General features: G+C 47.8%; 1 protein-coding gene across 3 annotated transcripts in view; it reads left to right on the top strand.

Moving 5' to 3' along the window:
* Positions 1 to 9,673: 9,673 nt before the first annotated feature.
* Positions 9,674 to 27,775, top strand: part of ABCD4 (ATP binding cassette subfamily D member 4) — a 214,238-nt gene continuing 196,136 nt past the window's right edge. The window contains exons 1-2 of one of the 3 annotated variants that reach the window (XM_086937481.1): positions 9,674 to 9,840; positions 11,035 to 11,153. In XM_086937481.1, coding sequence (XP_086793607.1) covers positions 9,803 to 9,840; positions 11,035 to 11,153 — 157 coding nt within the window. In that variant the 5' untranslated portion in view covers positions 9,674 to 9,802. Of the gene's footprint in view, positions 9,841 to 11,034; positions 11,261 to 27,775 lie in introns of those variants that run through there. The other 2 variants (XM_086937482.1, XM_086937483.1) reach the window with 2 other exon arrangements.

Below are 27,775 nucleotides of genomic sequence, written 5' to 3'. Positions count from 1 at the left end.
GACTAGGTCCTGCCCTAGGGGTGGGACCAGGAAGGGGGGTGGTTACACCCCTCTCCCCATGCCGGACTTTCCCCAGGTCAGGGGCTGGTGTGCCCCTGGAACTGGTTCTAGCCGGCAGATGCGTAGTGAGCACCGGGGTGCCACTCCGCAGTCACCTTCCTGTAAAGCCCTGCCTACCCAGGATACACAAAACCCTGTCTGGGATGGTGCGAGCACCGCCCCGGACAGGAAACCCTTTGTCCAAGCTCTCCTCGCTGGAAGGACTCCCAGCAGCAGGAGGTCAGACTCGTGTCTGTGGTGGCAGCGTCCATTTTATGGAGCTGAGGCTTCAGTTAACTTTAACCGGGGTTCACAGTTACGTACATGTCGTGTCCCTCTAGAAGGGTGGAATGATAACCCCGTCGCCAGCATTGGTGAGGGGTCAGCATCCCGATTCGTATGACACCTTACTCGACATGTCTTGATAACGCGATACCGAAGTTATCAATATGGTACGCGTTATCATGGAACAGCCATTGGGTCTTGGTTCCGCAAGCTGCAACCGGGCTCGGCTCGTGCCAGAGCCCAATTCACACGATTCCATGCACTCTGCCTTCAGGATTGTCAAGGCCTGCCATAGGAGTGGCTGATAGGAATTTGGGTGTCCATTTGAGGGTTAGATATAGGTATACTATACCTAAAGCAAAGGGCGAGTACGCCACGTTGCCCCAGCTGTCGCTCAGCCAGTTGTGTCAGATTTAGATGGCCATCCAGGGGTGGCATAATACATGCTTCAGCCCCTGGTAGGCCCTGGGTACGCCGATGCCCTGAGTTACAGGGTCTGACAAGGTGGCCCAGTTCCAATTGGGTAATGCACCTAAGGTACACATCAATTTAGCGAGAGAACAGCTAGGCTGTGGGTCTGATTGGCAGGCCCACAGCCAGAGAAAGTCGTAAACCAGTGAAACAAAAGCAAAAAATCTGGGTGACCATAGGATTGCAGACCCTACTCTCCTACAGGTGGTCCGATACGTCACCTCCGTTTTCTTCTGTGTAGTCCGGAAGCAGCAGTGCCTAAATACTGTTTTCGTCCACTTTTGTGCTTTAAGTGTGTTTAAGGGGAACTTTCTTTTACATTTTTTGCAGGCCGGCATGCTGAGTTGCAGCATAACATGCTTATTTGCATACATAATGAGTATGGCGCTCGTCACGAGCGCCGTGCTGTTATTCCTACATATTCAGCACGGCGCTCGTCATGAGCACCGCGCTGTCAATTGTTTCTTTGTTTTTCCACTCCTCCGCACTTAAAGCGTTGGTTTTTTTTATTAATAAAAGGGACCCTTCGCTCACGCTTCCTGCATGCCTGTTGTGGGTTGATAAAGTGGGCTTGTGTTGTGTGATACATGCTCCAGAGTCCAGGTTCGGAATGAACAGTGTCCTAGCCGAGAACATAATGACTGCAGCACGAGATGGTGGTTTGTGTGTGTCCGTACAACTACCTGCAGCTTCCCCCTTGCTCTAAGTGAAGGCACCCTAACCCAAATGAAGTTAACACAGTAACGCACAAAACACCTGAGCATACAGACTTCGTGACTGCAGAGTTCTCGGTAACACTGCTGCAGGCAGCTCATGAGGATGACTGTGGCGCACTTTTATTACATAGAAAGACATTGCCAACTACCAGAATACCGGATCTGTCAGGCAAAAGCATACCGCAGCCCTCCTCACATCCCACTGCTGCCATCAGCCATGTCTCTCATTTTCTCAAAAGCATCATCTTTCGCTATTACTAAATGTATGTTCCCACGCACACAACTCCTTCGGCTTCGGCGCTGTGTCTCCCCCATCTACAAAGCAAAAAAAGGGTGCACTACCACAGGCACAACAACTAGGTGTTCCTGTGGAGTTATAAACAAACCTCTATTATGAACATAAGGCACTACACCCACAGGGACACCTAGTAACAGCCTGTGTTACTGCACCTTTTCCTTGTTGTTATTGTGACTGTTACAATTTATCCATAAGGTTTCCCCAGTGCTATAGGACAGAAAGATACTCCGATTGGCTCTTATTTTTTTTAAACCAAAGGGATTTGGCAAGAGCAATCATTAAATCCAGAGATTGAGCTTTGCCGCATACAATGTATGTTTTCACGTGCGATAATGGCACGCAAAAGCTTTGTATTAAACAGCAATAGGAACCGTTTCTGGCTCGTAGGCTGTGGAGTCCGCAGTTGCATCTGCTAAATCTTTCATTTTAATAAGGGTGCCCACCCTCGCTCTCTGTCTAGTGCACTTTTTTTGGGGGAAAACGAGGTGCATAATTTTCTTCCAAAGGACTGAGATCAGCGATTGCGAGGTGCGTTAACATCTAACAAGACAGTGGTGTGTGAGGCCCTATGGGGTTGGTAATTTTCTTATTTGCACGTTACGATTAATCAGCTCAGCAAAGTTACTGCAGACCAGCAAGACAGCCCACATATATTTCAGCTTCCCAAACTAGCAGAAATCCTGCAAAGAAACTGCGTAGGAGAAACTGCAAAACTTTCCTTAATAAAGCTATAATTGTACTTACTGCTATACATTTAGCTCCAATATATTACGTTGGCTTACAGTAGTTAGTGCCTCACTGACATCAAAACATAATTTCGAGGTCTTGCCTAGGCAAGCATGGCCTGTCTTCCAGATGTGGTATTCAGTCTACAATTATTTTTACAGCTGCAGCTTTGCTGTAGATTGGAACGAGTTGTTGCTCGCCGCTGATATCTGCAGCGATCTAAAGGTCATGGCTCATTAACCTAGTATTTACTCCGTATGCCACAAATTGAAGGGCTGCCATCAACTTAAAAAAGCCAGGCCTTCATTCGTCTTCAAAAGGTTATTTTATGCAGCATCACAGTCCCGTGTGTAAACATGCTTTTTAGGTCAAACAAAAATATGCAGCAATTGTGAATGGACCCCGTCTATTCTGCCCCACCATGTTGTGGTCAAAAAAAGTTTTCCAAAATCGGAGTTCACTATTTGCCCAAGGGACTCTGGAAGCACTTATGTATAACATGAAACAGCCCTACATAAAAGTATTGTACATTAATCATTTATTGCATTAAGCAACCTCCTAGGAAACATGCTAACATTAATGACTTCAGACCATAAAAACTATGCCAAGAACATAGGGAGGCGATGTGGCATAGCATCACAGTTCCCACAGTTTACCTTATGCACTTCTACTGCGTCCTTGTGTGGGGACGGTCTAGTGTTTCTCCCGGACGGGAAGACCGGAACCGGAAGGGTGGCCATTTTAGATAGCGGCCGAGCCCGATGTTAATAGAGCGTTTTCCCGGTGCTCCGAGAATAAAGAGAGTTAATCAACTACACCTTGTGTCCAGCGTAATCTATTCCATATATAAGAGCGGCGCTTTCACAATGGCGACGAGGCGGGATGCATAGGAAGTGTGACGACCCACATACAAAACCACACGGTGACAGAAAAGCGAAAACGAAGGAGAAAGGGGAGCCAACCCACGTGTACAACCAGTTCTAGGAGCGTGGCAAAGGCATCACTGAGAGCAGGCCATCGGGCAAAGGTACATAAGGATATAAAGCACCTTACACACACCTGTTGGTGTAAACAGAGCAGTCGGAGGTGGCACCAATAGCGCCTAAAGACCGCAAAGCAACTCTATTACCCGAGCCCAGAAGTGAGAAGTCTGAGGCTGAGGAGGAGAAGAGGCAACCAGAGCCAGGCTATGCCCCCACTCTCAGAGTCACAAGAGTAACCGTGGGCGGCCGCACAAAAGGCGGGAACAGAGGCATACGGCAGTAATACGCGCCGCGTGTGCGACCTACGCGAGGAAGAGCCTGCTCCACTCCTGAGGAGTCAGAAATAAAGCAAACCTGGACGCCCGAGAAGAGGCAGATACCGACGACAGCAGCCATACTCAGGAAGGTGAGAGAGAGGAAGAGCAAGCACAGGGGAGTGTACCCAATAATAACGGGCAAGCCCTAGTTCCACCAAGGGGCAACAACAGGATGGCGACTCCCCCAAATTCACTCACCAGCATGGTGCGGTTCCTGCCCAAGAGAGGTGACCCCACGATGCCATGGGAAGATTGGAAGAGGTACTTTCTCAACTACCTATCGGCATTAGAAGAGGAAGGTGATGCAGAATTCTCCAGTCCAAGGAGGAAGAAGATTCTCCTGCATAACTTGGGACTGGAAGGACTAAGAGTGTATGATAACATAGTCAAGATCACTAGGCCGGACACAGATGTCTTCCAATACGCGATAGAAGATATAGGTGCGCACTACAGACCGGTCGTATGTGTGGCCATAGACAGATGCAATTTCTTCCAGAGGAAGCAGGAGAGCGGTGAGACGATTGATGAATATGTCGCAGCACTACAAAAACTGGCACTGACATGCAAGTTCGGAGACCTACATGACGAACTGGTGAGAGACCAAATCATTATGCACACATCGAACGCAGCGGTGTAAGAAAAATTATGGGTGAATGGTGACACACCCCTCAAAGAAGTGTGGACCTTGGTGAAGAAGGCAGAATTGTCCAAGCGATGTGCGGAAGCAGCAAGGAAGGAGCAAGGGAGCAAACAAACGATGTGCAGAGTGATGGTGAACAGCAAAGGAGACAGACCGAAACAAGGGGGTCCATCCAGAAACCAATACTCGAAAAGGAACCAGCCGAACGCAGGTGCGCAACAGAAGGCGAGTGGAGAGAAGAGGATGAGCTGCTACAGGTGCGGCAGCACCTCACACGTGGGCAATGACAAGGTATGCCCAGCATTCAGGGCGAAATGCTCGTATTGCGGCATATTTGGCCACTACGAGAAGGTCTGCAGGAGGAAGCCCAGAGGGGCTGCAGTCAGGTATGTCGATCAGATCAGTGCCGACGAAGAAGAAGGGCAAGGAGGCGAGGATGACCTGGAGGAAGTCCTCTACATAGCGGACCAAGTGCTAGATGTGGACTGCAAAGGGTCCAACAAACCGGTGCTGAAAATGAACATTGGGGGAGTGGTAATCGACATAGTGGCGGACTTGGGATCACCCATCACGATTGTGCAAAGGAAGATATGGGAAGAAGAATTTCTGGCAACGATAAGAAAGGAACTACACCCCATGGATTTGAGACCGGTTACCTACACAGGACAGAGAATACCGATGCGGGGTTATTGTTCCCTGATGTTTTAATTCCGAGGTAGACAAGCCTACTGCAAGTTGTACGTATCGGAGAAGGGCCCCTCAGTGCTGGGATGGAAAGACCAAGGAGCACTGGGCATACAACTCAATCCAGGAGGGATAGAGAAAGTGTTCCTTACGGAAACTGAGCAGGTGTACGAAGGAGAAGCATGGAAGAAAGAATTCCCGGAAGTGTTCAACGGTGAGATAGGGAGATTGACTAAATTCACTCACATGATAAAATTGAAAGAAGGAGCAAAACCTGTAAGCCACAAGGCCCGAAACATACCGTTCAGAAGCAGAGAGGCAGTACAAGAAGAACTAGAGAGATTGGAGAAAGCGGGAGTAATAAAGGCAATAGAAAGTGCTGAATGGCTATCGCCATTGGTGGTTGCTCAAAAGCCCAATGGAAAGGTGAGGCTATGTATAGACCTCAGATAACTCAACAAGAACATACTGGTTGACAAGTTCCCATTGCCACGCATAAGTGAGATGCTCACGAAAACTAAGGACATAAAATGGTTCTCCACGGTGGACTTGTCCTCAGCATACCACCAGGTAGCGCTGCACCCGGCATGCAGTCACCTCACCTCATTCATTACACCATTTGGATGTTACAAATTTGTGAGGATGCCATTCGGACTGGCGTCAGCGGCCGCTGTATTTCAAAAACTGATGCATAAGTTGTTCAAGAAAGAGGATGGAGTGCAGTACTTCCAGGACAGTATCCTGGTGATGGGGACATCTAAACATGAGCACAATGACAAACTACATGCAGTTCTGGTGATACTAAGGAACAACGGACTCACAGCAGAGTGGGGAAAATGCAAATTTGGAGTACCATCGGTAAAGTACTTGGGGCACGAAATCAGTGAAAAAGGGATTGAGCCCAAGAAAGCCAATCTCGCAGCCACAAGAGAAGCGCCAGCCCCGTCCAAAAGGAAGATGTCAGATCGTTCCTCGGAATGGCTGAATTCTACAGCAAATTCATCCCGCACTTTGCCACGAAATCCCACCATCTGAGACAACTACTGAAGGAAAGGAACGGGTTCAAATGGGACAAGGAGGAGCAAGAAGAATTTGAGACACTCAAAAGGGAGATGAGCAAAGCCATACCGCTCAAGGGCTTTGATCAAGCTGCAGCGTCCATATTGACCACGGACGCCAGTGACAGAGGGCTCGGAGTGGTGCTGATGCAGAAACTGGACAATGGAGAAGTCTCTACTATCTCATTCGCGTCAAGATCTTTGGCGCCCAATGAAGAAAAGTTCAGTGTAATTGAAAAAGAGATGTTGGCCGTGATATGGGCGGTGGAATGGTTCCGCCAATTCCTATGGGGGGCCAAGTTCTTAGTACAAACTGACCACAAACCTTTAGTAAAGGTACTGACCTCGACCGGACATGCCCACGCAACACCTCACATAGCCAATATGAAGCTGAGGCTGTTAGACTATGTATATGAGGTGGAATACATCCCGGGACCCAGAAACAGGGTGGCAGATTTTCTAAGCAGGGCCGCAGCAAAGGAAAGTGCGGAGGAGCAAGAACCTCCGGGATGGGAAGGATACATGGTAGCTACCATGCAGGAGATGGAACAGGTCATCAGTGAACAGGAATGGACAGAAGCTTACAGCCAAGATGAAACCATGGAACAGGTCATCAGTGAACAGGAATGGACAGAAGCTTACAGCCAAGATGAAACCATGGAATCGATTAAAGGATATGTCACGGATGGCCAGATAAAAGACACCTGGAGAGCCAGATGAGGAAGTATTGGGAAGTGAGAGAAGAGCTGTCAATTGGAGAGAATCCCACGTTCTTGCTGAGGGGGGACAAGGTCATTCCACCCCAGAAGTTATTTGAATATTTATTGGCCATTCTGCATGAAGGGCATCAAGGTATCACGAAAACCAAGGCGTTGGCCAAGCAGGCATACTGGTGGCCTGCGATCGACGCTCAAGTGGAAAGGTACGTAAGGATATGTGAATCGTGTGCCAGAGCAGACAAATCACAGACATTGGTAAGACCACCGTTGGCAAGATTTCCAATGCCCAGCTCCTGTGGGAAATGGTATCCATAGACATCATAGGACCCATTCTCAACAGGGAAGGAGTACAGAAGTATGCCATTGTCATGGTGGACAGGTACTCGAAGCGGCCAGAAGTAGAAGTGGCAGAAACTGTAGACACAGATGCAGTATTGAGCTTTCTGAACGCTATTTTCGTGAAGGAAGGAATACCAAAGGTGATAACTTGTGACAATGAACCGCAGTTTGTGTCTGCCAAATGGGAGGCATTCATGGCCCGGAACGGGATAGAGATTAAACACACTCCCATATACCACCCAGCAGGTAATGGATTGGCTGAACGGTTTAACAGGGTTATCATGGGGACCATTCAAGCAGCGATCATTGCTGGCCAAGACTGGGAGAAAGAACTACCCAAAATGCTGTGGGCATATCGCATCACACCCGGGAGTACAGGATAAAGTCCCTTCAAAATATTAAGAGGTAGAGAACCGTTCACCAAGGACAACATGGCTTGGAAACACTTAGTGGTACAAAGCAAATGGTCACCGGCAATAGTGAAGAGAAACCTGGAGAGAGCACAGGAAGTGTACACTGAACACTACAACAAGAGGCGAAATGTTAAAGAGGTGACTTTAGAGAAAGGAGACTGGGTGAGGGTGAAGACAGCAACGTTGAAAAGAAAGGGAGAAAGTAAGTTCACGATGCCCCTCAAGGTCATCGAACCGTACGACCGTTCTGCTCTGTTGAGTGATGGGAAGGTGTGGTCACAGGACAGGATGGCCAAGTGCAACAAGATACTTAAGTGGGAGACAGCAACCGAAGAAGGGACGAACCAGGAAGTAGAAGAGGATGAGCGAGGAAGTGAAGACAGAGCAAGGGAACAAGGAGATGAAAATGAGATTGGCAGCACATGGGAAGGAAGAGATAATGTGATAGGAGGAGAAAGTAACATGAGACAAGCGGTGAAGGAGACGGACAGGAGTACAAGTGAACGAGAGCAGGGAAGCGGTGGTGAGAGACAGAGACTCATTTCCACACCCAGAGATAGCGGTGGAGCAGGAGAGAAAGAAGCGGTGAGAACAAGAGCTGGCAGGCTTGTAAGAGCTCCCAAGAAATTTGAAGACTTTACGATGAGCATCAAGTAAGACTAAGACGTTGAACTTTCTATATGTGGTGGTACTAAAGGGGGGAGATACATATGTGGTGACGGTCTAGTGTTTGTCCCGGACGGGAAGACCGGAACCGGAAGGGCGGCCATTTTAGATAGCGGCCGAGCCCGATGTTAATAGAGTGTTTTCCCGGCGCTCCGAGAATAAAGAGAGTTAATCAACTACACCTTGGCTCCAGCGTAATCTATTCTATATAAAAGCCCAGCTTTCACACCTTGGATGCTTGTTTACTTATTATAATCCTTGCTTACAAAAAGCACGGCTGGCAGTAAAAGAGGTGTAGTTACTGCCAGCATTGCTTCTCGTAAGCAACAACTGTAAGTTCAAAGAGCGTGTTTACACACCAGTTGCAGGTTTTTAAAATACAGAAATAAAAGGCATTGGTATTTACAATGCCAATAGCTCAAACGCTCGCAGATGCGAGACCTATTGCATTGCAAATGCTTGTTCAGGACTTGTGCCCTGGGGAACATGACTGTAAACCATGCAGGGGACATTCTCATCCAGCCTTTACAAATCCTTCAGATGTTCCCGCATGGCACCATCATTTTTGGCTTATAAAGTTGACATGTAAGTTCGAAAGGCACAAATAATGGTGGAAGTTGGCGCCAAAGGGGCCATGGAGCACCAGTTCAGTCCACTTCTCTAATTATTTATATTATTTTTTCAAAATAGAGAAGTCGGTCTGGTCCGGTGCCCTTGAGGAAGTATTGCATTTGTTTGCACTTAAACTAGAATCTATTTATTTGTAAAGGCACAGTCACGCTGAGTGATTCATGTGAATAATAATTTTGCAAAATAAGAACTTTAATTTAAACTGTAGAATGTATTTCATTCGTTTGCACTATCTGGACTGGGCACCAGCAGGGGGCGCAACTGGGATAAAAGTGAACCTAGGCCAGGCTCCCTATTAGGTTTGTTACTTGGGCACAAACGGCTTTGGAACGAGTCTTCTCCTGAAATTCAATACAAGCAAAAATATTTTCATCAACTATTTTGAAAACGAATAGGACTGACCTCAAGTTTCTTAAAAATGTAAAGAAACAATATTTTAAAAATTCGTACATTTCATAGAAGCACCATTTTAATTTGGAACTTACTTATTTTTTAAATACTTAGTAAATGGAGTTTGAGATTTTTTTAAAAACATTCTTGACGTGAACTCGAAAGTGCCTTACAACAATCTTGAGCACCGATCCACCTTTGCGACTGCCGGTACCATTTCCTTTTTAAAATGGCGGCTACCGGCTCGTTAGTAATAGTATATTCTAGCACTTGTCCCATCTTTGTTTTTACTATTTGTCAGCTGACTGTCTACACAAGCAGCAATGTGCGGCTCAGACACATGGGGCTGTAAGGCAGCTTTTCGGGAGTTGCCCTGCCCTCTTGCACTTTGAGCCCTAGAGTGGCATTCATTATTCTGAAACCCCAGCATGGAGGAGCGTAAGGATGCCAGGGCGAAAAGCAGGAGGTGAGTGAGAGATAGACCAATACTAAATAAAATACTTTGTTGGCATTTTTATACATGCAAGTATTGCAATATTTTATTTGTTTACAAAATGTCTTTCATTTAAATACTCGAGGTGACATGAGTTGTGTTATGGCTGTTGATCTTTGATTTGTTTGTGGCTCTGCTTTTCATGGGGTTGCGCGTTCTTTTGCTCTTTGGGGTATGTATGTGCTTGACAACATTTATGTATATACAATTCTAAGAATTAGCATTGAACTTAATTGTCCCTAGGTACAACAGGTCATAATCTGTATGTAAGTCCGCGGATCTTAATGAGTTTATGATGCATTAATACTTCCAGATGTGAACAATAGAGAGGCATAAGCATACATCAGTGGGCTACCTTTCCCACACTGTCTTTTAATTGTTTACTTTAGTTCTGACTGAGCTTGAATCTTCACCGCTCTGTGCGTTGTGCTCTCTAAAGATTGTCGGAATGTTTCTTTCCCAGGCTCTGAACGTGCTTCCGATTTCCACAGGACTTTTGGGTTTGCTAGTACTTTTTGGTCTCCAATAGTTTTTTTCTGCAATGCAGACCTGCAGGTTGCATATCATTTTAACGATTGGGTTTTGTGTGTTTGCTGGGTGCCTATCTGGTTTACGTTATGTCTCTTTTCTTACTCCTCTTTGGTTGTATGTGCGGTGCTTTCAAATTTCCTTGTGTGTTTTTGTGAATTTTTTGACTCGTCTAGGTTGTGGCGGTTTTTGCTCTTCACCTATCTTTATGGGACTATTTATTGTATTGTATTGATTTGTAATTGTATTTATGTGTTGACGTTTGTGCTTTTTCCAACTTAGTTTTCCCAGTGGTTCTGTGTTTTAGTTTCATATTGACCCTTGCCTTTTCTCAGTCAGAATTTATCATGTCTGTATGCTGCTCTCTGATATCGCACAGTTGTTTTTTTGTGTTCTGGTTTTAACACAGTGTCATTTTATGTTTGCTGATGTTTTTTTATGGATTGTTGTGTGTGCCTTCCTCTGCATTGTGGTTAATATTAAATGCTTTTCTTAGTTTGTTTCGGCACTCTGAAACTCCTTGGTTTTGTGCTTTTTATGGTCTATGATTTTTTTTATTGTGTTATGTTTGCTTGCATATTTACCTAGTTGTTCTGCACTGTGCCTTATCTGCTGGTTTTGGCTTTCTTTCATCTACAGACTTCGGCTGGACCTGCAGTTCTTGCAGCGGTTTCTCAGGATACTTCGTGTTCTCTTTCCTCATTGGCTGTCCCGGAACACTCTCATGTTCGGAACTCTATTGTTTGTGGCCCTTTTGGGTGAGTCTTAAACCCCCAGATGCGCAGGCTTTGCTTCTATGAGACATCTTGAGCACACAGCCTTTGTCCAAAGTTACATTAAGTGAAGCCTTGTCCTAAATGCACAGGTAATGGCTCCGAATGTGCAACTTCCGTCCTCAATACTCCAACAGGATCTATCAGATTGCAGAATGTGCTCAATCGTTCACCTTAAATGACCTTTGAGCCATTTTTGAGCCCCTCTCTCCTCTGCAAAACACAGCCTTCTGCAAAGGTATTGTGTACCTTCCCGGACACGTTCCAGCACTGTACACCATATGAATGCTACTATTGATTTGCTGCCGGTGGCTCCCTAATGCTACCCTTCCAATAATTAATTTACCTGATACTCTTCTTTCAGTGTTTAGCATCCACCCTTACTTCTAAATAGCCCACTTAGTGTTAAGTCTGCACACCTGAATCAACTCTCTTCGATGTTCTGTCTGTGCTTCCGACTTACGGTATTACAATGCTAATAGCTCATACTCTTGTAAATGCGAGAAATATTCAAAGAAGCGACCATTGTCCCGGCTGCTCAGTAAGTAAAAGCAAGCATTCCACGCTAAATGTTGCAGGAAAGCATGTTGTGCCTGCAGTAGGAGAAACTCATTAAAGAAAATAGTACTTACTGACTAAAAACACGTTCTGTGTAACAACCAAAGTAAAAGGGCTAGTCCTCTTGGGAGGTTACAAACGAAGACAAGGCGATTCTGAGGAGGGACTAATAAGCCTATTAACGAATCAGAAGCCAGCATTTACGAAGGACAATGACACAAGCCAATGACAAATATGGGGGAGAGTGGGCGGGACATTTTATAGATTTCACTTCACAATCTGACAGTACATAGTTCAGACAGCAAGTATTACATTACTTTGTGCACTTTACGTCAACTGTACGTGCAGTGTTAAAACATACATCCAATAATCATTACAACATCTTACAGGTCTGCATTACTGTCAGGAGAAATTAATTAGACAAAGAAGATCAAGAACAGAAAAATGTAAAACAGAACAAGCAGTCAGCATCAGCGCATTTGCAAATATAGGTGCGTAAATTTATTCTGGCCCTCTCGATTGAGGGTGCACGTTGGCGGAGGTCCTCCCTCCTTGGGCTCCCTGTGGCTTAGTTTTAGATAGAGGATAACCACTGCATTGCTGGTGTACTTAGGAAGAGTATTCATTCATAAGGCCTCAGCATACAATTTCTCTAACTGTGGGGCTAGAGTCCCCAGCATAAAACATGTAAAACTCAGCCGGATGGCCATCTTTGCCTGGTGTTTTACCCATTGCGATCTCTTTGATGGCTACTCTAATTTCTTGCGTGTACACAGGGTTCCCCAAGCTCTCCCGTTGCTCCTCAGCCAATCTGCGCAACAGCAAGCCGCCAGGAAAGTAGAGTGTGTTTCCTTTCCGGTTGCAAAGGTGCAGGGGCAATGTATAGGGATTTATAGTATCTATAAAAGTCAGTGTTAATGGAGACAGGGAACTACAGTTGCTGCCCATCCCCTCATTGAATATTAGTGAGGGGCGGTCCCCCTCGATTCAGGTCGCATAAGCCACACCAGCAGCCTACCAGGTCTTACCTCGTCATCCGGTGCTCTGGCAATGTAATCTTTGTGATCGTGACAGCTCAGCCTTTCCGGGGTAGCATTATATTGTTCCTGATATTTTCAGTGTACCAAAGGTGTTATCTAATGTGTGCAGTTTGCCTTTTAGTGTCTGAAGTTCCCTAATCAACTCTTTTTGAATGCCAATTGTCTGGCTAAAGCAATGAGCCCGCACCACAACCTTAAATGTCTCTCATTCTACCAAACCCATGGATGCAGAACCAAGGTTGTGGGCAAAATATCCAGAAATCAACCTCCGCCAAAGACACACCTCTACAGAGGATGTGCGAAAGCGTCACAAGGAAAATGGTGGTCGATTTCCCCCGCCAGCCGAAACCCCAGTAAGACAGGGCTGTGGTCCCCCAATGTGCAGTGTATATATTCAGTTAGTAATATGGCGGCTAAGCCTATGAGAACACACAAAGTGATCTATTCTGGTGTGGAGCTTGTGAACGTGTGAGAAATAGGAGTAATCCTGGTTTTCCCCATGCTGGGTCCTCCAAATATCTGCCATCTCCCAGTGGCCCAACCAGTCTCGCAGACCCTCCGCCAGCTTATAAGCCTGAGACCCCAGCAGAGGGGGTGGTGGAACTGTCCAACAGTACATCTACCAAATAGTTAGTCACCGCCCAACAGTAACCTGTCAGTAAAGAAGCCCACAATACGTCCAGAAAGGGATTGGAAGAAGGTCACCTGATCATTGTGCGGAGCGTAAATACTCCCTTTTGTTATCCTTTTCCCCATTAGACAGCCCTCAAGGAACGTATATCTGCCCTCTTTGTCAATGACCGAGTGAGTACGTTCAAAGGTGGTCCCTGCCCTAATCCAAATCAAGGTACCCCTAGCATAGGGTATAAGGTGGCGTACAACTGTCCCCTCCATCTACTTCTCAGCCGGTCAACCTCCTACCCAGGTAGGTGCGTTTCTTGCAGCATGGCCAACCGTACTCTCCGCTGCTTCAGGTATCTGTGAATATTATACTTCTCCGATGCTGATACCATCCCCCAGATTTTCCAGGACAGGAAGGTCAATGTCAGTCAGTGGTTGGCCATAAATAGTCACACTGGTGACAGATTCCTGTCATCTTCCCGATTTCCCCCTCCCCCAACACCCCTCTCTATTAAGCTGCTGCATGGTACTTGTGCAAGTCAAAAATGGAAATGGAAAAGAAAAAACTGAAAAGAAAGAACATCTTGCAACTTTATACTCCCCACCACAAAGGCAGTGCAGCAACGGCTGGTCATCCAAACTGTATATTCGAAAACATTAACTGAATGATTAACTCCGCTATGCAGCCTGCAAGGGTTGTTCTAAGAGGGGCAGATCAAAGTTAACTCTCCTGGTCAATGCCGTGCCAGCCCAGCACATATTAAACAGGGCAGTGAACTATTCAGTAATTTATCTATGCCACACACAGATCTACTATAGATCTCCTGAAAGCATCAGGCAGATTTCAAACCTCCCCCAAAGACCCCTGCCTCCCATAAACACCCCCCCAAAAAACACCAAGGCAACAAAGGATATCAAAGCAGTTCCTCCGCTGTCTGTGGAGTCACCACAGGAAGTCTGATGTCATCGCCACTGGAAGACCCAGAGTCAGACAGCAAAGGCTTTTGCTCAGAAGGGGTCTCAGTCCTCAAGTCTGATGTATGTGATTTCACAATATCTGCAACCCCCTAGAGGGCTTTTGCACTCTCTAGTTCGGTGTGCTATGGAGATGGGCCTCCTCAGGAATGTCCACGTACTGTCCCGTGTAGTCCGCTTCGTGTTCTTCGCTTAGATGCAACAGGCCAGAGTGGGCTGACGGGAGGGGGTTCCCTGTTTTGCACGCCTCCAGCCAGTTCCAAGCAGGGTCCAGATTTCCGCAAAAATTTGTCTAGTATTATCTAGAGTTTGAAGGGAAACATCAGGGAGTATTGTAAGCCATTGTCGCAGAGTGCCCTCTTAACATCGAGGAAAGAGGTACTCTTAGCCTGCACTGCTGCCGTAAAATCCAGGAATACTGACACTTTGCTATTGTCCTCTATAAAGGGGCCTTATGAGCGAGCACTCTGTAGGATTATGTCTCTGTCCAGATAATGTAGCGGTTTAGTCAAGTCTGGTCTGGGAGGTCTGCCCTTCCCTGGAGGGCTTGCTGGGACCCAATGTGCACGTTCTAGTGCTAAGAATGGAGTAAACAGACCTCTGGGACTCATCCGACTTCAACCAGAATTCCAAGTATGGAACCATATCATCACCCTCCACTCCCTCAGGAAGGCCCACCACTCTGATATTATTTAGCTGATTGTGTCCCTCTGTATCTTCTGCTTGGCATTCAAGAAGCTGGACCCTGTCTCGCAGCTCAACCATCTGCCTCCTAAGCGTCGAACATTCAGGGTGGAGTTCTCTCACAGACGTTTCCACTTCTTTGACCTTATCTGTCAATTTACAGTGTTCTGCCTGCAGTAGGCAAAGTCCAACTGACACTGTACCAATACCCTGCTGAAGGTTGGCCTTGGTGTCTGTTATGGCTGCCAAAATTTTTTCAAGTTGTAGACTTATGGGGTCTACAGTCTGAGTGGTATCGTTAATATCCTCTGTGGGATTGCAGGGGTGTTAATTGGTTTCGGGGGTTGTCCCCATCGTTTCCAGATCTAGGCGACAACAGTTGGAAATATATGGGCCAGAGATGCAATAAATTCTAGTCCTCTCTTGCAGGGAACTCCAAACACACTGCAAGTGGGGCCTTGTCGTACAATGAAGAATAAGTAATGTGACAAGATGTGTTGCCCTCAGTTGAACAGAAGTCCCAGGTGTGAATTACAGTCCGTTTAGAGGGAATACTGTGTAGCTTCATGAAAGTGCAGTTAAATATTTGTGTGCTTAGGTGGTCTGGGGCTGTTTATTTGTGTCCCCAAACGAATACAGTAGGAGCATGCCATTCAGGCAGGCACCATAGCTGGGGAATAGGCTCTCCTTTCGCCAGACTCGGTGGGAAAGATGCGCTGCACCAGTGTGCAGTCAGAAGTTACATTCACATGGAGGAGGCAGCGGGGTTGGGCCACCGTGATTGCAAGGAGCCACTCACTGCTGTCTCACTCACTGCAACGCAGACCTCCGTGCTGTCTCACGTTCTGCCAGGTGGTACTCTGTTGCGGCTGTGCTGCAGGCAACAGGGTCAGGGTGGGATCAGTGTGTTGCTTGTTCAGTTCTGGTCTCATGCTTTGAGACTACACTCTTGTAGCCCACCGCAGATGTTTCTTCTCAGCAGTGCCCAGGCGCCTCCCAGCGCAACTAAAACCATCTTATCAATCTTTTTTAAACAAATCTTTATTTTCTGTTTTACACATATATATGTCAATAAACAATGCACATAGTGGTACAATGGCAAGGCACATTTGCACATATAAGGTCATGGAAAAAAAGAAAAAAAAAAGAAGGGGGACATATCGTGGTACTAGCCCAGGTCCCTGAAACAAATGGGAAAGATATGCATGCAAGGCCACAGTGACAGTGATCTATCATGAACCTTCTCCGCTCCTGGAACCATCCCGTCGCCCCTCCCAATGAAAGCCCAAATCCATAGCGACAGACCTGTATATCACATAGGAAAAACCATGTCTAACGAGTGCAAACATTATAACCACATTTCTAGCCCACTCCTATGGGGACAATGCCACTGGCAACTTGCGTATTTGCTTCGCTACGTAGACGGGCAATGTATGCTCTATATGGGCCCCAAATGTCTATCGGGCGGGGAGAGCTGGGATCAAGAGTTGAGTACTCCTCGCAGTTCACATTACAATACGCCAGACTGCGAAGCCACATATGGGAAGTGGGGGCCCTCTTGCTACTCCAGAGCAGTGCAACCTCCCACTTGGCTAGTAGAAATCCCAATGCAGCAAGTTTTCTGACTTTTTTGGGGAAGTTTGTCACATATCCCAACAGCGCAATTTCGGGAGTGGGTACTAGCGTCATAGAAAGTATGTCTCCTGGCGTGGCGTGTATCTGCACCCAATATTGCTGCAACTTTGTGCAGGGCCCCGGATAGGTGAGCGAAGTCAGCGTGTGGAGCGTGGCATTTCTGACAGTGGTGGGACCTACAGGGGTCCATCTTGTGCGACCAAGCCGGGGTATGGTACATCCTGCGGAGAAATTTGAAATGTAACAGCTTATGCCTACTGGTCAGTGACACCTCCTTCGTGACACGGCAACATTGGTCATCCGCTATAGAATGGCCCAGATCACGTTCCCATGCCGTACGGGCCTTAACATCAGAAAAAGGAAGGTCCAATATGCACTGCCTATACATTTTGGAAACCAAATGAGCACCCGACGGACTCTCAATTAATAACGACAGTGGAGTTACCGGTTCAGGAGCAATTGGAAACGTAGGGAAGGTAGCTCGCAACAGAGAAAGCATACGTCACAACACAAAGACGTCCATAAAGGAGCAGTCCTGAAACCGATCCTCGTCCGACACCGAGAAAACATGATTATCGGGAAAAAGATCACCAACTGTAGTAATCTGAAATTTAGCTAACGTGCGTTTTACCAAAACCTCACCTGTGATAGGAAGCCAAGTGGGATTCGGAAGTGGCAGTGCGGGGGAATATAGTAGGCCCATCCCCAATAGCCTACACAACTTATCCCACGCCCAACTAGTGGTGGAAACTGTCTGAATATCCCGTGGGTCTCTTGGGATCCCTTAAGGTAGTATTGCAGACAAGCTCTGCGGCAGAACCAGGTCAGCATCTGGCTTCAAATAAGGGATTCGGGCGTCTGGGTGGTACCAAGCATAGGAGTAACAACACTGTGCTGTCAAATAGTAGAGATACATATCTGGAACCCCCAGTCCGCCTCTCTCCAACGGCAGTGTCAGAACTCTCCAACTCACCCGTGGATGCTTGTCACCCCATACCAAACGAAAAAGGAGTTGGCGCAGTTGTGCAAAAAAGGACTGGGTAAGAGCAATGGAAATTTTATTAAAAAGATACAAAAACCGCGGGAGAACTACCATTTTGATAATGGCCACTCTACCGGCCATTGACAAAGGCAGCCGCAACATCTATCGACCAGTGTTTCCAATGCGCTAATTGCTTGGCCATAGTTTAGCCTGATGATGGAGGTAGTATCTAAATCCCGAGATATTTAACCACATCATGACCCCATTCCATTGGTAACTCGATGTCCCATGTAGTTGTGCTACTAGTTAATGGAAAGATCACTGACTTATGCCCGTTGATGCAAAGATTGGAGAAGCTGCCAAAACGAATGATTTTTCTGATGAGTGGTTCGAGATTAAGGTGGGGTTGTCGAACATAGAGAACGGTGTCATCAGCATATAATGACATCAAGAGAGGGCCGGTGCGAAACTGTAAGCCACGGTGTAGATGTTTCTCATGAAAGTGCCGCACCAATGAATCCATCGCTGAGATGAAAAATAATAGGGACAGGGGGCAGCCCTGTCGGGTGCCGCGGGACAGACGGAATGGCTGGGAAATAGTGCCACTTAGGCGCAATGTAGTGGTAGGCTCCGTGTATAGCAGGGCAGCGGTAGAGACGAAGCACTCAGGCATACCCATACGATGCATAACAGTGAGGAAGAAAGGCCACTTCAGGGAGTCGAATGCCTTCTCAGCGTCGAGCAATACCGCGGCGGCCTGTGTGGCAGGGTCTATCCTATGTAATACTGCAAACAAAGTGCGTAGATTAAGGGAAGTAGACCTATGGGGGATGAAGCCAGATTGCGCCAGTGAAATAATATACTCCATCAATAAAGACAACCGAATGGCAATTACTTTGGCAACAATTTTATAATCTAGATTCAGCAGAGATCATGGCCGGTAGGAGCAGCAGAGTGAGGGGTCCTTGCCGGGCTTGGAGAGAAGGATGATAACAGCTTCCCTTAATGTTGGGGGGAGAATGCCGACTTCGAGCGCTTCCGAATATACCTCTATCAATCTCGGAACTAGCCCATCTTTATATGCTTTCTAAAAATCTGCGGAGAACCTGTCAAGGCTGGGCGCCGAAGAGCCTCTAAGTGCGTCTATCGCCTCCACCACACTTTCCTGACCTTCTTATCAATCTTCAGTGAGCCCATACCTTGTTAGGGGGCATTCTCTAAGCCTCCTCTGCTTGCTGCAGGGCACATTCCCCAAGGCTGAAAAGTCCCCAGGGCCAGCTCTTCCGCAGGGATGATGCCGTGATCGTGTCACAGTCCCCAAAGGCACCAGTAGCGATAGGCCATTCCAATGCAGGCCCGTCGTCATTCACTTTCCTACATTGAGGCTCACAGATCGACCCGCTCCTACAGGCCTCAGTCCCTTGGAAAACATCACCTATCTATCGCCAGGGTAGTAAAGTAGTCCTGATGCTGTAGAGTGAGGTCAATGGGCTACTGGATAGGAAGGATTATAAGCTGGCCCTGGACGGAGCTCTTTCAAATTACATCCATTACATCGATGCCAATTCCAATCAAAGATGGTGATTGGGTTAACTATATCACTGATTTTTATGCATCTAACTCTGTTGCTCTGATATCTTGCTAACATCCAAATATTTTCCTGTAGTCACTAATCTTGTAAATGGTCACCCTCAACTGAATAGATTGCAGGTTTCATTCACAGGTGCAAGATCTTTGGGGACAGTGGGACTTCCACAAGATACAAATCTCAGTACCTGGTCTATTTTTTTTAACCTCCTTGTTTTGGTACTTCTACCTTACTGAGTAATCCCAGAATCCTGGACCAGGGTATCATTGTGCCGTTGCACAAAAAGAGCTCTTGTAATTTACCAAGCAGTTACAGGCAGATTGCCTTACTCAATTCTGTTGAGAGGATATTCACTAAAGGTATTCTTTAACATCTGCAAGATTGGCAGAGAATAAGATAATTCCTATTGAACAAGTAGGTTTTAGGAAAAATTGTTGCACTTTGGACATTATAGCTATGTACCAATTGATTTTAGAAAAATATGTCTCCATTCATGGTCAATTTGTTTATGCTGTCTTTATAGACTTTTCCACCGTGTTTAACAGTGTGGGTTGACAAATGCTTTGGAATTTGTTTTTGTAGGCATACCTGAGAATTTACTACAGCTAATCATACTATTATGCTCTTTCACCTGGTGTAAGAGGCTCCTAGGTGGGGACCAAGGCCTTTCGGCTAGAATTTATGCCTATTATTGTGATAAGCAGGGTTGCCTGCTTGCACCTTTAATGTTTTCTCTATATATTTATGCTCGGTCTCAGACCTTATCCTGTTTCAAGGGTAATGTGCAAAAAATAGGGGATCATACAATTTCCTTTGCCCTTAACACACCCCTTCCTAATGGCGAATTGCAAAATCCAAATATCTATTTGATAACAAGTTTACCAAATCACTATTTGGGTTTTGTAAATGCCAAAAAGCCTTTTTGTGTTCGCAAACGGGCCGATTCTGCGAATCAGCCAGTTTGCGGTTGTTAAAAAGGTTTGTACATATGCCCCTTAATGCGTTTTGAAGTGTTTTGATAAATAAAGGGACAATATTGTTTTTTCCAGAATTTACTTCTATGCATTGTAGATATTTCAAATACAACAGGATGTTTTGGAGGGTATGCCTATGCTGCAATTAAAAAGTCTGTTAAAATCGCTGGTGGGCTGCATTCGGTCTGGCCTAAATATTGGCTTTTGTTCAAGAAAGGAAAAGTACAAGTTAATTGTCACATCCTGGATTTTGAAAATACCCAAATCACTTTTAACCTGGTATCTTGATCATGGAATTCGTTGTTTTTACTTTTTGTTAAGAATACAAAGATTACCATTGAAATGTGTAACATATGCTTGACAAAATCTGGCAGTTAAGGAAAGGATCTGCATTTTATATAATAACTGCATCCAAGATTTCATGTAAATTCTATTTCTTCCGCACTGCACTTTTCTTGTCACCAACTTCTAAAGGCCCTTTTGTTATATAAATTCTAACGCACATTCGATCGATGTAGCCCAACAGTTGAGACTTCCTTAGAGAATGAAATGTACTCATAAAATCTTTTCGAAGTTTTTGCAAATGTGGATTTAGGCGTTTTAAGTGATTTGATTATCTTCTGTGGACATCGTAGGCAATCCAAAACTTATAATAAAAAAACATGAAACAGTAAAATAGCCAGTAATAAATAACTGACCTGTCAGTGCTTTACTTATAAGCACAACAACTAAACTAAATAACACATATCAAACAGACAGTAACTGTGGAATCCAGTGCTTGCTAATACCTGTCTATTTAGAGTACTGAATCAAAATGTTTCTAAAAACATTAGGCCTTTGGTAATGTTAGACCAATGCGTCAGTGCTTTACTATTGAGCTTCTGAATACTCTATCTGCAAAACTGAATCCACAAATCTAGACAGTCAAATGTGCAGATTTACACGGTTCTTCAGGAGCAGCTGAGTGGTGAAAGAGTACAGCTGCGGCCTGATGAAAGGAGAATCCAGTGTTAATTATTTTTTTTAAACAGATTTTATTCATTTTTCACATTTCATACAAGTATATCATTGTCATGTGCTGTAGGGCAATATATATAATCACACAATCATGCAGCCCCGTGGGACTACAACAAATCCTAGTCCCGCATCCTACTTGATCTTCCATGTCTTCGTCCCCTTCTATACTAGGAGAATTATTCATCAGGTGCAGGAGTCACATCTCATCTGACTTGTGTCGTAGTCCGGAGGGGCCGATCCATTCTGCCTCAGAGTTATGCGTTTACTGCGTGCACCAATCCGCCTTACCAAACAACTAAGAACACAACCCCCCTACCCCACTCCCTCCCTCCCCTGGTCTCCCCCCCCCCCCCCCCCCCCCATTAACCCCACCCCCTCCCATTAGACATGTCGCTCTCCCTTACAGCGCACTTGTTGCACAAAATGTATTCCTATCACTTTTGCTGGATTCCCCAAGGCAGTAATCAATGTCCCATCTAGGAGGATGCACCCACTGTAGTCATCCCCCCATCTACTCTCCCACCCTTTCGCCTGTGGTTGTGTTCCCATGCAGTGAAGGGAGTCCCCCACACCTGGGGAGATCAGTCATCTCCATCAGTCGGGTTTTTAAGAAGATCCACCATTGCCACCCCAGGCTCTTGCCGTGTCCAATAATCTATAATTGTCAGTTCTTCGAGCCATCTGAAGCCGGAGAGTCCCTTCACAGTCCGCCCACTTTATAAGGTCTCCCAGCCATCGCACAGTGTTGGGGGCTGTGACTGCCTTCCAATGGCTAGTGATTTCCCTTTTAGCCAGGACTAACCCCAAGTCCAGGAATTTGCTGGTGGTCTTGTTGCGGGCAGTGTGGGGGAACCAGTGAAGCAGAGAGACACCTGGAGTAAGCTGCAGCTCCCTTTCTGTCACCTCCTTCAGTTTGGTCAGGACCTCCCCCCCAGAACCCGTGGAGCAGTGGGCAATCCCAGAACATGTGCATAAACGCTGCATTTTCCAGTCTGCATCGCGGGCAGGCAGTGTGGGAGCCAAAGAATTCATTGATTTTGTGAGGAGTGAGGTACGCCCGATGAAACACATAGAATTGTATTAGCTGGAATCTCGCATTCCGGGAGCATTTCCATGCTCGCTCCAGCAGCATCTCCCATGGCTTTGCCTCTATAGGCGTCCCCAGGCCCGCCTCCCATTTGACGCGCAGCCCTTCTAAGGGAGCGTCTGAACTCTGCGTCTGTCTCCTATAGAGTCATGTAACCGCCTTGATCTTACCCGCGGAGGTGACCACGTATTGAGAAGGGAGGAAGATCTGAGGTTCCTCCATTCCTTTTTTCCAGTGTTGATGCACAGCAGCCATCAATGCCACATGCAAAACAAAATCCTGAGCAGGCAGTTCATGTCTTTCCATGAGGTCTTGAAATGGTAAGAGGGTACCATCCTCATATAGATCCCCAATGGAGAAGATCCCCAGTTCCTCCCATTCCCGCAGTCTCTGCCAATCCCCCCCATGAGGCAACTCCTCACAGAGCCACACTGGAATCTCAGCCGCATATGCAGGGCCCGTTTTAGTTTGTCGTAGGGCCCTATTCCAGCATTGCCGCAGGACCCATAGATCTCTGGACACCTCTCTTTCCCGCACCAGAAGCTGGAGCAGAATCCTAGTCAGGTGGCGAAGCCCCAAGTCCCTACCTCTCTGGTCCACCTCTACGCCCAGTTTCCCCGCCATCCACTGCGCGAACCATTGGAACTGAGCCGCATGATAATAAACTCAAAATCAGGTACTCCAAAGCCCCCCTACTGTCTAGTATTCAAAGCCACTCTACACCTTCCTGAGCCCCACAGAAATCTCGTAACCATTGAGTTTAGTTGAGCAAAGTTTTTCACAGGCACCCAAAGTGGTAGTGTACCAAAGTAGTAAAGCAGGCGAGGCAGGGTTATCATTTTTTAGCAATGCCACTCGTCCTGCAACCGATAAAGGTAGAGACCCCCAGAAATCAAGATTACTCTTGGTAGTCTGCAGGGCCCGCCCTACGTTTCCCTCAAATAAATCAGCAGCCTCATGATAAATTCGGACCCCTAAATAAGGCAAGCATCTGCCTTCCCAGCGCACATCGAGTCCCTCAGGAGGATCTCCCCTTCCCCCTTGTACCGGGAATAGACGGGTCTTAGCCCAATTGACTTTGAGCCCTGCCACTTCCCCAAGCCTCTCCAGCAATTCCCGAGCACCTCGCAACTCGTCCGCAGCATTGGCCAGGAACATTAATAAATCATCAGCATACAGAGCAATGTAGTGCATCTGACCCATCCCCTCCAAGCCCCTGTAGTGTCTCCCCGTCCGTGCGTGAGCTGCCAAAGGCTCCATTGCCAGGGCAAACAGGAGAGGAGACAGCGGGCAGCCCTGTCTCGTCCCCCTGCCTACATCGCAAGCCGCTTAAATCACCCCCCAACGTCCGAACCTGGCCATCGAGCGATTATACAGAATCTTCGTCCAGGTCACAAATCCTTCACCTAGGCCAAAGGCCCTCAGAACCCTAAACGGATATGGCCACTCTAAGCTATTGAAAGCTTTTTCAATGTCTATCGATAGGACACCCGCCTCATCTCCCTCTGCGCCGTCTCGTGCAGCAATTGACACAGTCTCCGGATGTTCATGGCCGTGTTCCGGGTAGGGATAAACCCAGCCTGGTACCCATGCACCAGAGTTGTCATATGTGCCATCAGGCGACCGCCCAAGATACTGCTCAAGATCTTATAGTCCATGTTTAACATCGTCAGGGGGCGATATGCTGTGCGGTCCCACTCCGGCTTGCCCGGTTTAAGGAGCTGTACGATTACTACCTCCCTTGTCAAGCTAGGTAGATATCCATTCTGTTTCGACCGATTATAAAGGGTCACCAGGTGTGGGGCCAGTATATCTACATATGTTACATAGAACTCGGATGGAAACCCATCAGTACCCAGCGGTTTGTTCTTGGCCATACGCTTTATAGCTTTCCTGACCTCGCCCAATTCCACTGGTCGGCCCAGGCTGCTGCCTGATCATGGGCTCTCTGTTCCCCTCCTCTCCACGTCCGTATCATTACTGGCCGGACTAACTACGCCCTGGCTGATGGCCGCCACCGCCTGAACTGCACTGTCTCGCTCCTGGCGCTGATGCACTGGAGAGGTAGGTCTCTGCTTCGGCTGTGTGCCCACCAGTTGTTCTCGCGGGGAGGCCGCCCGAGGGGTGCGTGCAGCCGCGCCACCGCGGCCTTCCAGCCAGTCCCACGCCGCCTGCGGCGTAAGAAAGAAGTGTGTTTTCTCATCTGCAGTCACCCGCTGGCAAGCCGGAAATAGCATGGCGTAGGAGAGATGGAGCTGCCGCAACTTTCGATTAACAAACAGGAAGGATGACCTTTGACGCTGGACCTCCCTGGTGTAATCCGGGAATATCAACACCTTGCTGTTCCCTATCTGCAAATTCTGTTGCTCTCAAGGCCTCTGTAGCAAAAAGTCTCGGTCGCGATAATGTAACAGTCTCACCGCCATTGGCCGAGGTGGAGCTCCAGGTTTAGGCGGGCGAGCCGGGACCCTGTGCGCTCGCTCCAGTGCAAAAAATGGGGATAGACCCTCCGGAGCTACCTCTGTTTTCAGCCATGCTTCAAAGTACCGGACCGCATCTGCCACCTTCTCACGCTCCGGGACTCCCACTATGCGGAGATTATTGCGGCGGGAGCGTCCTTCACTGTCCACTGATCATACTTCCAGCACTTTGACTCTATGCGTTACCTCATTCAAAGATTGTCGCAAGGCGGCCATGGTATCCGGGATGTCTTTCATATTGGTTTCGTGGGTCGCCACTCTCTCCTTGAGCTTCCGGTGATTGTCCTTTAGTAGGGTGAGATCCAAGCCAATGGCGTCCATCCTCTTCTCTAGTGCCTCCCGCCAGGCCACGATGGCCTGCATAATTTCTCCCAGTGTAGGGTCCCCAGATCGTCCCGGTCTCCGTCTCCCAAAGTCACCATCCTCGTCTTCTGTGTGCTGCTCCGACTCGTCCAAGTGTAGCACCTCAAACCCCTTTTTCTTTGACACCCTGCCCATCACTGGCCCAGCAGTCTCTCCCAGTTGGTGCTGTTCGCTCCACTCAAGTTCCCTGTTCAAGCGACCCTATATACAAACTTTGTCAGAGGGGATTGTGCCTCAAGTACCTCTCAGCAAGTAAGCTCACGCCTCTGTGATCCAGAGTGTGCGCCAGTTTTGTAGTCAGCCGCACCGCACTCCCAGGTAGTCTGCCGTGTCAGTTCTCATTCTACTCCTTTCGTGTAGCCCTGCAGCAAGGTTCTGGTCCGGAAGGGCTGCACCTTGTCCACCAATGCCCCCTGACGCCCTGTCACTCCTGTAGTCCTCCCAGTGCCGGGCAGTCAAGCACCCCCAGGCGGCCCCGGCTATCCGCCGCCCCGCCTCTATGTAATTACACCTCCTCTATGTACCTGCAGTTATACCTTCTCCTCGGGAAGCCACTCTAGTCTTGCTGCAATCCTAATCTGCAGCGCTCACTTCACTCTGTTCGCGCCACTGCTCCCCTGCTCAGCCAGTCCCTCGCAACTCCAGGCACCAGGACCATCCACCTCACTTCAGTTTACTGTCCTCAGGTGCCTGCAACCGACCCAGGCACTCCGGCAGAGCGCCGTTACTCCTCTATGCGTGGCCCAGAGCTACACGTCCTCACCACAACGTAGGCGAGTGTCCCAGGTCCGCCATTTTGGGGTCAGGCAGCAGCACACATGAGGCCCGGGGAGTCCCAAACGCCCGCACCACTTCTTATCGTCTTGCACAGCGGGGCCACCTGCATGCCTCAGCCGCCGCCCTATCAGTTTCTGCCCCTCCAGTAAGCGGACCAGTAGTCTCACCATCAGCCTCGGCCGATTCTCTCGCCGCCAGTAAGGGCCGCCATTTTGAGGTCCCCTCCAGTGCAAATCTGTTTGTGCACATCTAAGTTCCCAGTAGCAGCCAGTCTCACTGCCTCAGGTGCCTTCTCTGCGCTTCCGTCTGCCGCTCCACAACAGTCTCAGGCAGCACCATGGGCACGATATGTCACCCGCTTAGCTGCAGCCAGCCACAGTTCAGCGCCGCAGTCTCCGGCCGTTTGCGCGCTCACCAGGTCTCTCTCCCCGTCCGCATATCCGCCATCTTGGGGTCCCCTCCCAGTGCCGGGTCCTGATACACAGTCCCCGCAGTGTGTCCTACCATCGCCTGTATTGTCCCCAATCTGCGCACTCTCCAGCTCGTGAGCAGGTCCGAAACTCGTCACCACTGCTCAGTAGCAGTCTGCCGCATCCACAGTGCCACAGTCCGCAGAGGTCGCTTCAGCAACTCGCGGCCACCATCTTGGGTCGCCACTGTCGGAACACCAGCCAAGCGGGAATTTACAAATGACTCTGCTCCGCTGCAGCTGCGCTCACCGGCATTCACCTCACAGCAGCACCAGGTATTCTGCCACCGATTAGGCCGTAGGGGTCTCCCACAGCTGGCCACGAAGGAGCTCTGAGGTCTATGTCCTTCTACATCGGCGTCCGTATATATGCCGAGAATCCAGTGTTTATGCTGCCGGATTCCCTTGCCTTTCAGTGGTTTTAAGAATAAAAGCTTAATTTCTTAACTGCTGATTGTGGTTACAGTGAAATAATAAAGAAGTGTCATCCCCATATAGCGGCCGACATGTTCCTATGCTAACAAATAAGTGGCCAAGGGCAGGTGGAGAGCAAGGACAGTTCACAAGTTGGGACTCCAGAGGCTGACCTCTCCTCACACATGCAATGAAGTTGCAAACGGGCTGTGGGGTTGAACTCTACAAGGCATCATCTAGCTATATCTCTATTTATAGCCCAAGAGATGACATTCAAGTAATTTTCAAAGTCTCTTGAGATGACCACAGGCACACTGGATTGGGGGGGGGGACAAAAGGGTCTCCACACAGGACACTGTAAGCTTTGAGCCATTCCCGGGATAAGGCCAGAAGGTTGTGGTTCTTCTTTTAGCTCAGCAGTTGGCAGCCATGTCTCCTCGAGCAGCGTAGACCTCGCAGTGCTCCCACAGGTCCTTGTAAACAGCTGAATAGTTGTTCTCTTCTTCTAGGACGGCTCTAGCACTGCAGGGACAATCCAGCACTAATCTTGACAGCAAACAGGCTCACCTTCTTCCAAGGCAGTCCAGCTGCACCTATACAGGGTGGTCTTCAAAGGGGCTCAGTCCCCAGTAAGGCAGCAGTCATGTAGATTATACCTCTGTATGTCTTCATCATCTCCACCACATTGGTCAGTGGCGGGATCCTCACAACCAATTGTGCCAGTAAGTGTGTCTGGGGCACTGAAATAACAAGGGAGACCTTTTCTTAACTGTGTAGCTGACCCATCAGTGGTGGTATAATCCTTGGTGGTCTCCTCCAGCCAGATTCTGCAAGATCAGTGTATGGCAGAGTGATGGTCTACAGGAGCCTTTCCTGAGCTGGTTGCAACCTATTTCAGGTATCTATGTGCATCGTACTCAGTGAGGCCACATTTGTTATGTCT

The sequence above is a fragment of the Lissotriton vulgaris genome, chromosome 9 (genome assembly GCF_964263255.1).
Source record: "Lissotriton vulgaris chromosome 9, aLisVul1.2, whole genome shotgun sequence".
Lineage (NCBI taxonomy): Eukaryota > Metazoa > Chordata > Amphibia > Caudata > Salamandridae > Lissotriton > Lissotriton vulgaris.
This window is presented reverse-complemented; position numbering and strand designations above follow the sequence as displayed.